This window comes from Lates calcarifer, linkage group LG6 (assembly GCF_001640805.2).
Source record: "Lates calcarifer isolate ASB-BC8 linkage group LG6, TLL_Latcal_v3, whole genome shotgun sequence".
In the NCBI taxonomy this organism is placed as follows: Eukaryota; Metazoa; Chordata; class Actinopteri; family Centropomidae; genus Lates; species Lates calcarifer.
The window spans coordinates 22,984,711-22,998,324 of NC_066838.1; the positions used below are offsets into that span (position 1 = coordinate 22,984,711).

A 13,614-nucleotide genomic window follows, 5' to 3' on the forward strand; every position below is an offset into this window, starting at 1 on the left:
TACACCGTGGGGCATGCTCTGAAATGTCAGCTGAGGAGGCCTCTTGAGTTTTAAGAGAGCCACCCTTGTGCAAAAGTTGAGTTTACAACATATTTTCTACTATCTGTTCATCTATCTGTATTCCAAAAAAATGACTAATTTATCTTGTAAATTCATAGAGATTTGAAAAAAAAAAAAAAAGTTTATTCTTGCACATAAACTGGAACTGCACTGACAAGGCAGGTTTTCCTGCTCTGATCCAGATTCAGTACGAGTCCACTCCATAAACTTCAACAGACAGCAGCAAACAACAGTTCCTTCATAATCAAGTGAGTGTGTTGGATCCAGCTGTTTTACAGCTGCACATATAAAAACATATGGCTCCTGATACACCATTATTGTAGCTGTGGCGTGTCTTTCAGAGGAGTGAAGATTTAGAAAATGTTGGTGTATTTGCTATTAGATTGACTGTAATTGCTGCTGCCAGGTGAACTGCAGGTAAATGAGGTTAGAGAGAACAATACTGCAGACTAGGCAAGAGTTACGGTAAAACAATTTAAAGTCTACAAAGTCCAGTCAGGAAACAGCTAACGGAAAACTTCCCCTACCCAAACCATCTGAGGGTCTCCCTCAAGAATAGTGACCCAAACTAATTAAAGCTAATGAAGCATCCGCTACTTCAAAGCCTGCAGATATGTTCTGATCCTTGTCTGAGTCAGAATGGGAGTGAAAGAAGGGGGTAACAGCTTTATTGTTACTCTCCAGTCTTTTATGTGCAGATTGCGCCGTGATCACTGACTGAAACAAAGCAATCACTGTGTAACAGCATGAGCGGACAGGAAAAAAACATAAGAGAAAATAAATGAAAGAAACAAAAGTAATAAGTCAAACTCGGTGATGCATTCAGAATCAGAATATACTATAAATGTACTGGATGTATTATCCGACAGAAGAAAAACAGCTAAGAGCTTAACAAATCCCAAGAGGGGTATTATTTGACATGGATACTCTCTAGCGTTCAACAGGAAGCCACTGATCAACTGTGGAGCTTTATCCAAATAAACCCTCAGATCTGGGAATACCCCAGCAATGACCACAAGTTCTAATTCAGTGTTTACTTAGCTGTAGTATAAGGTATTCTCTCCTTGTTGCATCATACATTATTATGAAGGTCATCAAAATAAATAGATACATTAGTTACAAGCCTGTCCTTGACACAACTGTGAGGAAAAAAAGATCATTCAAACAGACACACATATAAGTCCTCTCTATAAAACTTGCAATCTCTCTTTCCTAAAGAGGAGTGGCACAAGCCAATTCTCCAAGGCAACACATTTGTTATTGGTACAACAGAGAGCAGCATCGTGGAGTTAGGCGCAGTAATAAGGCTCAAGTCTGTGACTAAGACCATTCAGCAGTGGTCTTCCAGAACAATGCCCACTGTGAGTGCATTGCGCAGTCATACTGATAAGTCACTGTTTGTGAATGGAGGGTACAGGCTTTTATCAATGACTGGCACAAACAATTCAGACAACGGTTAAATCAAACACATCCTTCAACACTGCAGCACCCATGTTTTGTCTGCTGTGTGACAACTGCCTTGTCTACAAATGGGAGTAAGCCCATTATAATGTGAGGCAAGTCTCCCCTGTACTCTGGTGTCAGTGTGTGACCACCTTGAGGGCCCCCAGCAGTGCAACAACAAAGACTGAACCAAAATAACTGCAGCTGCCAGCATACTATCCAAGAGGATCCCTGTATCTGACACACAGGGACGCACAAACAAACACAGGGGGCAGTGCCACTCAGACACACGAATCACCAACTGAAGGCAGAAACACAGAGTGGGTGGCCTGGCCGCAGTCTGTCCACTGCCCGGGCCAAACTGACAGACAGGGTACATTACCCTGATGTATTGTCCACTTATGCTGCAACATCTGTTCTCCTCCAGAGATAACGGAAGAATCTGAAGCTGGATTGTGTTTTTTCAGCAACCGTCCCGTAGCAATTGATGTGATTAGAAGTAAAACCAGCTGAGGCTACACAGCAACCTGTCTGTGAGTCAGCCTCTACTTGGGTCTGCATGAATCAAGGACAGCCTGACCCTTAAGTCTGAGTAAATCAGTGATGGTTTATGGCACTATAAGCTTAATACACTTTATTTGACTTAAAGAAATAGTCCTTTCTCTACCACATACGATCACAATTTAAACATTTAGTCTGGTTCAGGTTCTGACTAAATATACAATGTTTAATGTTTACATAATGTAAAACAGGCTGGTGTAGTTAAAATGATATGGGTCCTTTAAAGAAGCTATAACATATATTTTACATTAACAAAGTACAAACTATAGATTGGTGTCATTGTTTCAAAACAAGCATTTCCTGTCATTTATCAGCTGGCATAGATGCAGATGCTATACATCTAAATCTGTTGGCCTGGTCAGGGCATTAGTCTAAAGATATGAATTCTCAAGCTCTTCATCCAAAATTAGCAATGGGAGAAACTTAACCCCAGCAGCCCCTCACTGACCACCACCACCCATTACTACGAGGACATGGTAATCTTTGTTTCTTTTGCTTCTAAACAAAGTGGCTAATATCCTTGGTGCACTGGGAATGTCTTTAACAGAGCCTGTGGAACAAGGAAAGGCTCTCACAGATGAGATAAGCAAGATTTTGTCTCCCAGAAATCTCTTTGGGGCTCTTAGTGTGGAGGTCAAAATGAGAGGTTAGGAGGACATGGGACACAACCTTCATATCGCCAGAGAAGATTCCAGACTATGATTTTGGAGAGGGGGGATAAAGAACAACAATGAACAAAAGAAGATCAAAATAGCCTGATCTCAAAACAGTTTAGATTCCAGGTGTTTTTTTATCCACATCATCAATGTATGAGGCTGAGACAGAGGGAAATGGAAATTCCTTAACCTTCAGCAAATAGTAACAAAACAGGATACAAGGCATAATGAAGGCAACTGTGGCACTTTACAGTCGTGGACGGGGGAAGGAAGGCAGAGGCTTGGGTGGATGGTCTGGACAGCCAACAGGACAGAGACACTCAGCAAAGTATTCAGCATTCAGCACAGGAAACCGAACTTCCTTCCCATCACTATCATGCTCAAATCTATATATGGAAATAGCCTGCCTCTTCCAATCATAGCACCACGATCATACTGAGAAGAATGCAAATGTCTGGCCGCCTTTGAGATAAGACAATATATTATAAGGAAGTACTGCATAATCTCAGCCTCCTGTTTAATTGCCACATTAAAGCAACACTGACCTTTATGTGGTTACAAAAGCTGGGAAATTTATGGAAACAGAAGCAATACACCAAAGTAATGGGGAATGTTTGTAGGCTCATGTCACACCACAAAATGTGAGCACATTAACAGAAAATATTTTCCTATCCTTTGCTGTCAACACAGCACAATCTGGCTTCGTATTCTATGACTTTTATATTCTTCTTGCGCATTTGTATCTGCCAAACTGACTCAAACCTGAAGGGTAGAGCATCAAAGTTGCCACCTGGATTTGGCAGAGAAATACACACTTCAAAACAACCTCAACTTTGCTGCAGGAGGCTGAAATAAATCTTTCAACGACTGAAATGATCTGCAAAGTTACTGCATTTACAAGAAAAAATACACTTTCTTTCAACTACATGTTGATAAATCAATCTTCAATTTTAATCAAATATGTTCTTCATTGGAGCACTGCTAAAAACAGGCTGAACCTTCAATTGAACCTTACTGACTTCATCACAATCACATTCCGTCAATACCATAATGTCAACTGCGTTAAAATCTCCTCTGGCTCCTTTAACGAGCCTACTAATTCAGCGAGGCCTCACAGCAGTGCTATTTCTGTGGACAAGGCACATGCTATGTGCCTCAGCTCTGATGTCAGCTTGCAATGCTGCTACCAAAACAATTACTCTGCCATGATGTAATCAGCTGCACTAACCCGTCGAGTTCCAACGTCTGGCACCAAGGACAAAACTAAGCAGCAACAGCCACAAGGCCTTTGTCTCTAATAAGGAGGGGAAATATCGGATCTGTTAGGATACTTCATTTAACTGCTTAGGTAAATTAATTTTCTGCAAGAAGAATGGGTAGGTCTATGAACAGAAAAAAGCTCTATAGACATAGGACTTTGTTGAACATGTTGGGATGTAGGGATTATGGTATAGCCACAGAAGTTATGTGTGTAGGCTTAACAGCTATGCCGCGCTTCCTCAAAATGGCAGGAATGATGGCGACTAAAGAACACTGTGAGACACATGGCCGATTTGGAGCTTTGGCAAGTCAAGACAGCCTGAAGCAAAATTCAGACAGCTGCTGAAATTTCAGACTAGATTCTCACAATCAGTGTGACTGCTGTCGACCCTTGCTTGCAAACCAGAACACAACATGAAATGACAGATTACTCTGGTCAGTGTGACATGATGGAGGTGAAAAACAAAAACTGTTATTTCACTCTGGCAAAGAATAAAACCTCACAGGGCTGGATTTTCAAAACAAAGAGGAAGCACAGATGGACGACACATGCTGATGACGGCCACTGCTTTCATATTCTTATTTCTATTTACACCATAAAGCCACGATTCACCGTGCATTCATCATACCATCTGACAAGCCTCGAACTTATGACAAAGTAAATGAAAGAGTGAAAACAAAGATACTGTGGGGAATATAATTAAAGCATGATACAGTGCTATCACATAGAATACATGCATTAAGAGTTGCAGGGGTGCCAATGGACAAAATCTAATCCTGGACTATAAATTGAAGTCTAGACCATAGGTATCTACAATGGGACTCCTGTTAAAGGTTAAATTCACATTTCTTTGTCTTAAAAAATACTTACACTATAGGAGGGGTTCTCTTTGTGACCAGCATAGAGAATGGTTGCTGTAACCATGAACACTTAGAGTGTGCATATAGGTATGTCAATACATGTGTGAACCTATCCTTTAACCCCGTTGTGTCAGGCATAAATCCAGCTATAGTTGAGTGTCAGCAATGGTCTATCCAAGTCAAGTATTTCCAGTTGAAATTCTTCAGGCATCCTTGGTGGCTAAGGCCAGATAGCATGCAGATATACAATATTCAGTGAAAAAGTCAATCGATGGAAACTCAGAGACCCATCATGCAAAGTTTAATATGTTATTAACTCTCTGCTGTGAAGGTGCAATGAGATATGGCGGGGTCCCTGCATAGAAATACCTTTCAAGTCTACATAAAAATAAGGGTGCTGGAAAAAGTGCAGTTGTGAATGGAATGCAAAACAGAGGTGCTCTGCTGCAGCTTTTATTGTTCACCGTGCTTTCATGTATCTTATCGTCCTGTCACCTCTGCCACTGGTTAAAGGGATGAAAGAGAAGAGGAGATGTTTATGTCTCAGAGACAAAGCTGAAGCCCTGTGTTATGACCAGAGTCTGGCAAGTTGGCGAAGAGTGAGGAGACGGGGTGTAGCAGGATGTGAAGGCATCATCATTCAGGCACAGACCAACATCATGCACAAATGAACACACACACACACACACACACACACACACACACACACACACACACACACACACACACTCTGTTGCACGCAGCCACTTGAGTCACAGATGGAGAGCTTTAGAGGGCGAATGATCTTCCACTCATAAATAAAGTCTGTCACAGAGAATTGTTAGATTCAGTACATTTTCTGGGCCCTTACTTGTGGTCTCAGTGACTGGAGGCCACGGTGTGCTTCCATCATCCTCTCCACTGGGCAGATCTTTGGAGAAAGAAACAGAAGTATAAGGATTTGGTCAGTGTGAAGGTTCATAGACAGAAAACACATGCTTTGTTCACTAATGCAAAAAGGAGAACATTAAATCTGCAGGAGAGATAAATTCCCCTTGAAAAGCGTAAATCCTGCAAGTTACTGTTCATATGGATGAAATCAAGATTAGCAGCATTCCCTTGTTGTCAGTTTTGGGATGGGTTAACTGTCTAAGGAATGCATCATGAAAAACAGAACTCCCATGAATTAAGGGCAGCTGTTGCTGTGGTTTGCAGTCATACATCCTCTGTCAAGCCCACCTCCTGAAGCTTCATCAGCTGCAAAGTCCTCGTCATCATCCAGTAAGCTGTGAGACGCTGGGACATCTTTCTCCGCCTCCAAGTCCTCTGGCACAGGGACCTCTCCCCACACCTTGGAGGCCTGAGTCACCTGCGGAAAACACAAGAGAGATTTATGGGGGTTGAAGTCTCAGAGAGAAAGGTTACACCCAGTGCTATACATGGGCCCTGGAAGGGTGGAGGGAAAACAAAAGCTAAGACGGGAAACGGGGCATTGTGAGGTGTTTACTTTTACCATTTATTATCTCTTAGAGGATTTCTCAGGAGTTTGTATTCTGGGCTCAAAGTTTTTCACAGCAAAAATGTCCAAAGAAATCGTTGCTATTTGCTGCTGTGTGTATTTCTAATCTAAATGGTGGATGTTGGCAGCAGATATTCACAGCTGACTGCAATGACCCACATATGAATACATATATAAGTATCCACAAGCACACATGCAAACACACACCGAACAAATCTCTGAAAGTCAGGGAAAGCAGCTGATGTTCAGATCAGAATGACTGGATGACACAAATCTGTTTAAGTATGCTTTAAACTCTGTCCCCTCTGGGTAAAAAAAAATCCAGCATACCAAAACTATTTCTTTACAACCAGCTCCTCACACTGGAATCAGGAAAGAATCTGTTACGGAAACATTATGTCACCTCAGGGAGCAGTAAAAACACCTCAAATAAATGCAACACCTCAATGGGCAGGTTGCTCCAAAATCAAGACTGTGATCTTCATGTCATTCAGCATGTTATATGAAAGGAACAATAGAAAGGGTGCAACTAAATAGTGCCTGACCCCGGGCTACAGGAAGGGCCCTACACTGAGCAAAAACACTGTTAAGGAGGGGAATCACACATTGATTCTTTTTGGTACCAAATGAAATGCGTCTGCACCACTAAGTTCTGTAAGCTGAAATTGGATGCTTGCTCAGATTTGACACTTTTCTTAACTTTTCAGTTTCTAAATTAAATCTTAAAATATTAGACTGTTTTAGCCAGGAAATGTTCCTGTACTGCTTAAACATACATACTGACATTGCCATTCTTTTAGCAAATGTGGGGCTACAAATTATTTTGTAGAAAGACATGTTTTTTTACTATTACTTCCTTTAATGTAGAAAATTATTGTTTCGGTATATGTACTAAAACTGAGGTGTCATACTAGCATTAGTGTCAAAACATTTTAAATAATACCATTACAACACAGCACACATCAGACTACATTATCACACTGTTTTCTACATTTCCTTTCAACTAAGGCAGCGTACAGACAGCTAGCCTTGATGCAGAGTAATGGTATATGAATATCCCACAAGCTTATACACGTATAGATCTATAACAACATTCCCTAAAGGCAATTATTGACAAAACTACTTTAAGTCACATAAATAAAAACAGAGAACTGCCTCCCCCTTGCAGAACACCTGACAGACCCATATGCCCTCTCAATGAGGAGACACAAAGCTTAGCCAGCAATTCTCATATCTGATCATCTTGATAAAGTTCACTGTGCGGGCCCAAGTGGAGCACAGTATTGGTTTATTATCTCTGCTCTCACCATCTCAGCATCCAGACTGCCCAGACTCCGGCTATAAGTTTAGATACGACTCTGGCAGGATGCCACCTCTGGCATTTCCAGTTGGCATGGCCCGCCAATTCCTATTTCCACCGAACTCTGTCATGGTAGTTTTCCCATTTAAATGGCTCCAGCTAATAAATAACTCGATCTATCCCCTCAAATCCTCTCTCCCCCGACTGAACACCCTTACAACAACAATCCCGGGCCATTTTCAAAAGGAAACTGCTGACTAACCAGATTCTTTTCAGAGGTGCCGACCAGCCAACCATTGGTGTGATCACCTCCTGCTTCCCACTCCCTTGGGATGAGGTATCATCTGGCCACGCTGGATGCCATCTGGCCAAAAACTTCCACAAACATACAGCATAGCCTTTGATGGATGAGTCCATATTTGCACCTGATCTTAAAGCCAACATGTTAAGCTACACTTGTTTGAGAATGTCAATCTGGCCTCATCTTAGGGAGAGTTGTGAACTACATATGAATTTGTTTCTCACTATGCTACTGCATTCTAGGTCAAAAAGCTGGTGCAACCTTTACCCTCAGTCTAGGAGTTGAGACACGTCTGTTGTGTTAAAGTTATCTCTCCCTCGAGATAAAGGTCTTGACCGACTCTATAATTCTTTGAACTCCACCCCACCCAAAGGACATGAGTCTAAGAAGCTTTCCTTGCTCCAATAACTTGGTGCAATTTCCAGTGGGACATATGGCAAACAGGTATATGCTTGAAAAAAGCAGGCACGCACATACACATATATATCATACACAAATGCAGCACAGACACACATGAGCACACACATTCCAGCCAAAAGGAATTCCACTGTTTACTTATGAATTACTCTGCCCACAATGCACAATGTTTGCCCTGCAAGATGAAGTAGTAGCAGCTCTAGAAAAAGTGAACAACACCCCATAGATAATAAGAGACAGGTGACACTTTACAGAAGTCTGAGGACAGGCCTTAAGTTTGCCCAGCTGTTGTTGGGAGGGAGCAAAAGAAATAACTGCATTTTGGTCCATGAACAATTGATAAGCAAATGGACAGAAGCAGACACACTCTGGAAAAAGACTGGTTTAACTCAAACGACTGAGCCAAGATCCTCTCAAGACGATATAACCGTCAGCTGTCGTTGAGTCTTGCAGCTGGAGACCTGCTGTTAGCTCCATTTCAAAAAAAAAAAAAAAAACCCTGGCTCCTCAACATGTAGATTTTTACTGGCCATTAACAGCCAATATGATTTTCATGCTTCTTTGTTTCCCAAAATGGATAAGAAACCGATTACTGCTACCTGATTCTCCACAGCTTTTGTTTGTAAGACCACAAGGACAAATGTCTCATACATTTTTCCCACTATCTGACTCAATGGGATAACACTAAGTTAAGCATTTAATCATGGGATTTAGTATCTTAACATCGATACTGAGATAATGCCATGGTGGCTAATGCAGCATTCACTTTTCTATATTTACCACACCTACTGTACTTTAATGCTCCCTAACTGGTTCTTGCTTGGTATCTACTATATTGTCAGAGAAAATGCACAAAATTAGGAGGTAATAAGAGCACAATACAGAAACATACATGTTTCAGACCATGACATAGATACAACCTTTTGCCCTCAATTTGTTACAAAAGAAGCTCATAGTGTAAATGTATGGTAACATGGACTATGAAGCTTTAACTATTAAGGGGCTTTTGCATGATTTTCAATATATAACAGCAAATCCAGCATGATATTAAGTTTGGAGAACTGTTCCTTGGTGGTGCATTTAATTTAAAAGATAAGCCTGGCCATATCTGATGTTTGTGTTATTGTCAATAAATAGTCTGTCTCTCAAAACTTATAACTACCATAGCCTGTCCTGTCAATCAACTTCAAGTTTATTTGCTGAATCTTTAAAAATGAGTCATGAATATATAGTTGAATGTTTTTCAAAAAAGGACAAAGGGCCAAAAGTTTCCTAAAACAGCTTGGTATTGTAGTTTTTTACAAACATTGCTCAAACAAGAGGAAAACAGATTGAATAGAATAGATCTAAAAATGGAGATGCATTAAACTGAGCATGTGTTTTCAGAGAGGCTCACCAAGAAGTCAAGAACTGTACCAAGAAATTTTAAGCTTCAGCATGGGTTGTTGTCTGTTTTCTGTTGGAGGCAAATTAGGGCCATGTCATCATCATACTTGAGCAATCTAAAATATTGCTCATTCCTCATAAATACATCTGTAAAAAGGGAAAATGGCACAGGGCAGAGAACACAACCTCGTGCACAGCCTGTGCTCACAGCGAGCACATCTGAAAGGCTCCCACTAACAGTTCTGTGGGCAATAGGAAAGAAAATCTCTAATCTATAGAACCAACTCACTATTGATGTTAAGATTAATTAGTCTTTTTATGCACATACTCAAATCCAAACTAAAATCCAAGTCCAATTTTGTGACTGAATCATGAAGAGTCCTCACAGCATCAACTGTGCCTCTGTCATTCAACAAACTAGAGTGGGTCTTAGTGCAGTCTTATGTCTTTTAATACTTATTGAACAACAATGGAGCAAAAATACAGAATAGCACCAGACCTATCCTATAAGCTTACATCAGAAATTTTGGATTCAGCTACTGAATAGCATTCACAAGAAAGTTTGTTCAGAAACCAAATCTAGAGGACAAGTAATATGCATGTATGGGCTTTGTGAGGAATATGAGGGATACTGGAGGTTTCTGAGATTTTTTTCACGACAAAAATGATAGAGTAACTGACAAATCTTACAAATGACCAAAAGTTTGCTGTGATGGATTACCTGATGCAAGTCAAGCAAGTTACTGGAAACTGATGAACTTTAAGTGACTATACTATGCTCTGGAAAACCACTGATGATATCTTTCAAACGCAAATGTAAGAATGAGAGTGTGCACAGATGCACTGACATGTGGTAGCACATGCAAACATACACCCACACTCTTCATGCGCAAATAGATACACACTATCATACACCCACGCTTCGGCATTCCCATCCTGGCTACATCTCTGTGACAGCCAAAGCCTGTCAGAAGCAGCGTGAGAAGAATTCTGCACGGCCACTCGATTCGCCCACTCTGCTAATAAACCAACAGATGCAGCTGCTGGACAATCTGTGAGAAACATCTTAAAAGCAGAGCCAGTGTGTTACAGAAACTAAGAAAGTGGCCCAAGCTCATACCAGACATCAGTCTCACAGGACTGATGCTCTTGCATGAAAACAGGTGACACTATTTCCTGATAGCGGCAGCAAAGGTTTAGCATTTAAAGCATCTCCTGAGCTCACACAACCTGTCTGCATTTGTCCCCACCAGAGCGTGTGATAGGCAAACATAGAAAGATGAAAGCTGAAAAGGCAGCACACCGTATTGCTCATACCAATCAATTGATTCAAATAGCAAGTTGTGACCTTTCATGCAAGCAGTGTGCAGGCACTCACAGAAAACCTTCACAAGATGAATTCCCAACCCTCTTGACCTTCCATCCTTCCCTAACCTCCCTCCTCGTTCTTTTTACTCTCCCTCTTTAAGACTAACAATATCTGCTTAGACTTGAAGTAGCAGCATGTACTAAGGAGGAATGGAATGTAAACTGCACAGAGAATTAAGTGGATGAAAGCTTGACACATAGTCTTTTCTTTAGGTAGAGCAAACTGAAAAGAAGGAGCCCAATCAAGCACTACGAGGCACCAGCGATGCCTTAGCTGCAAAATGCCTGCACTCCCTTTACTTGGCCCACTGCGGTCTGTGGAGTAGATGCAGGAGTAATAGCAGGGTTGCATTAAATCAAGTCCATTACAGCACCTTGATAACATAAAAATAAATTATGTGTGTACATGTACACACAGAGATTTAGATCCCCAGAGCCTCACACCAAGATAAAGGTGCATTATATTTCAAACTGCATGCATCATCCCTCCTTTTTGAGAGAATAAAATAAAGATAATCTCCAAATGAAGCTGACACCATAACATGTTTACACATAAGATGATCTTCACATATGGAGGGGTTTTTGTAACTTGGCTTGGCCTTGCGTTGTGAAAGAGTGATGAAAGAGAAGGAAGAAGGAGGATAAGCCCAGGAGAAATGTTCCTTCTTCACACGTTTGCACGTGCAAGAGATGCAGATGTCTCAAGATTTTTGACAACAAAATTGTGGCAACAAGACAGCTTTGAGAGTGTTTGCGTTTCAGAGAGACAGAGTTTTCCATGTGTTTCACCCTTGCATGCAGTGGTGGGTGAACTGACAAACTGCCACCTCTCACACTAAAACCTCTGCCTGGGCCCCTGCTGCATAAAGGGCCCGATGAGTGAGGCCCTTCTGCGCTCTGCAATTCTTTGACATTTCTGCGGGGTTTAATCCAAAGTGATTGGCCTGGGAGGAAGTGGAAGGAGGCTCTTCATTCAACAGACAAACACTCTTTGACAACATGCATGGATTGTCTTCTCAAAGTGTTCCATGACTAATACCGTGGGTGCAACAAACACGCCTGGATTTTCTCCGAAAAGGAGACTTGTGGAGAGGAGGGAAGGGGGCCAGGGAGTAAAAAAGTGAAGGATAAATCCGCATTTTTGAACAAATGCTTGGAGTGCCTCACTAGCCATCTTCCCCCAGGTCATTTATTCTCTCTCCCACACAACGGCCATGCCATGCATTTTGCAATAAGCTTGGTCTCCCACTGGAAATAAGCACTGGGGCTCGTGCTTTCTCGACATGCATACCTTTTCAGATATATTCTGGAATTGAAAGGTGATGCAGCAGAGTGCAATGGACTGAGGACAAGATGTTAGAGGTCTACCCAACCAACAGCATTGCAGTATATAAAGCTGTCAGATTCCCAGTATTGAGTTTCATAAAAATGACCAAAATCACTGCAGCAAAGCTGGAGACAATGTCTATTATATTACACACAATCTTGTCAAAACCTGATGCTACACTACACTACCCACAATGCAACTTCACCACCAACAGTTTGGTCAGGGTTTTGGGGTAGTTTCTATGGTAGTGGCTAATGTAGTCTCGAGGAGCAGGCTATAGAGGTGTGATAGGATCACTTCTTTCTAACTCTATAACCCCAGATTTCCCAACCAATGCGACCTCAAATAACATCACTTGAGTGCTTGTTCTGTAGCCACACAAGGCTTCATTCAGCTTTTTCCACATATGCAGCAGTAGTCCCGAAGACCTGTAAACAGTACTTTGATGTGTAAAATCAATAGAGTTCCTTGCCTTGATATGATCAAACAAATTCAACAAAAAGACATAAGATAGTCTTCTGTGTTTTTGTATCTGCTTCATCTCTTCATGTGAGGTACAACCAGATTCAATTTTTTTTTCTGTGGCAAGCATGCAATGCCTCCAGCTAGTCAGCATCTGCCACACAACCTCACACACTCCCCTCTCTTTACACGAACATTTACTGTTTGGGGAGGCATTACAAAATAAGCATCCAGCCTGTGTGGACTTGTGTACATGGTGCAGCAGCAGAGGGCGAAAAAGGATGTCTGAAGAGCAACAATTAACGTTAAAAGAAAAAAAAAGAAAATGTAATTTGTCAACTGTTTTTTTCTTTCTAGCTTTGCAGAGATCAAAGGAACAGGAGAGTGAACTGATGAATGGCAACCATGTATACACGTGTACACTTGTACATGCTTGCAGAACCTTTATACCACGCCTGCTGAAGATAAGCCTTGGGTTTTACTTAAGCCAGCTTTACTGTATAAAATTGTGGGTATTTGCTGCAAAATTAAATTTATAGCAAGAAAGATGCTGAAATCGTCAGCACGCCTTTCTGTGGCTGTGGCTAACTACATGATTATACCGATGAACTGAATAAACCTATGTTAGATACTTTATATCTGTCTGAATCAGCTCCAAAAAGTACAATTTGCAAAGCAGTTATGAGTCACCATAATATATTTTAGGCCAAGGGT

The 13,614-nt window shown here is 41.3% G+C and overlaps 1 protein-coding gene across 1 annotated transcript in view; it reads right to left on the reverse strand.

Annotated features, from left to right (window-relative positions):
* hspg2 (heparan sulfate proteoglycan 2) overlaps positions 1–13,614 on the reverse strand; it is an 88,568-nt gene that overhangs the window by 54,639 nt on the left and 20,315 nt on the right. Inside the window, 2 exon segments of the mRNA XM_051071387.1 lie at positions 5,692–5,751; positions 6,060–6,189. Of these exon segments, the coding sequence (XP_050927344.1) occupies positions 5,692–5,751; positions 6,060–6,189 (190 nt within the window).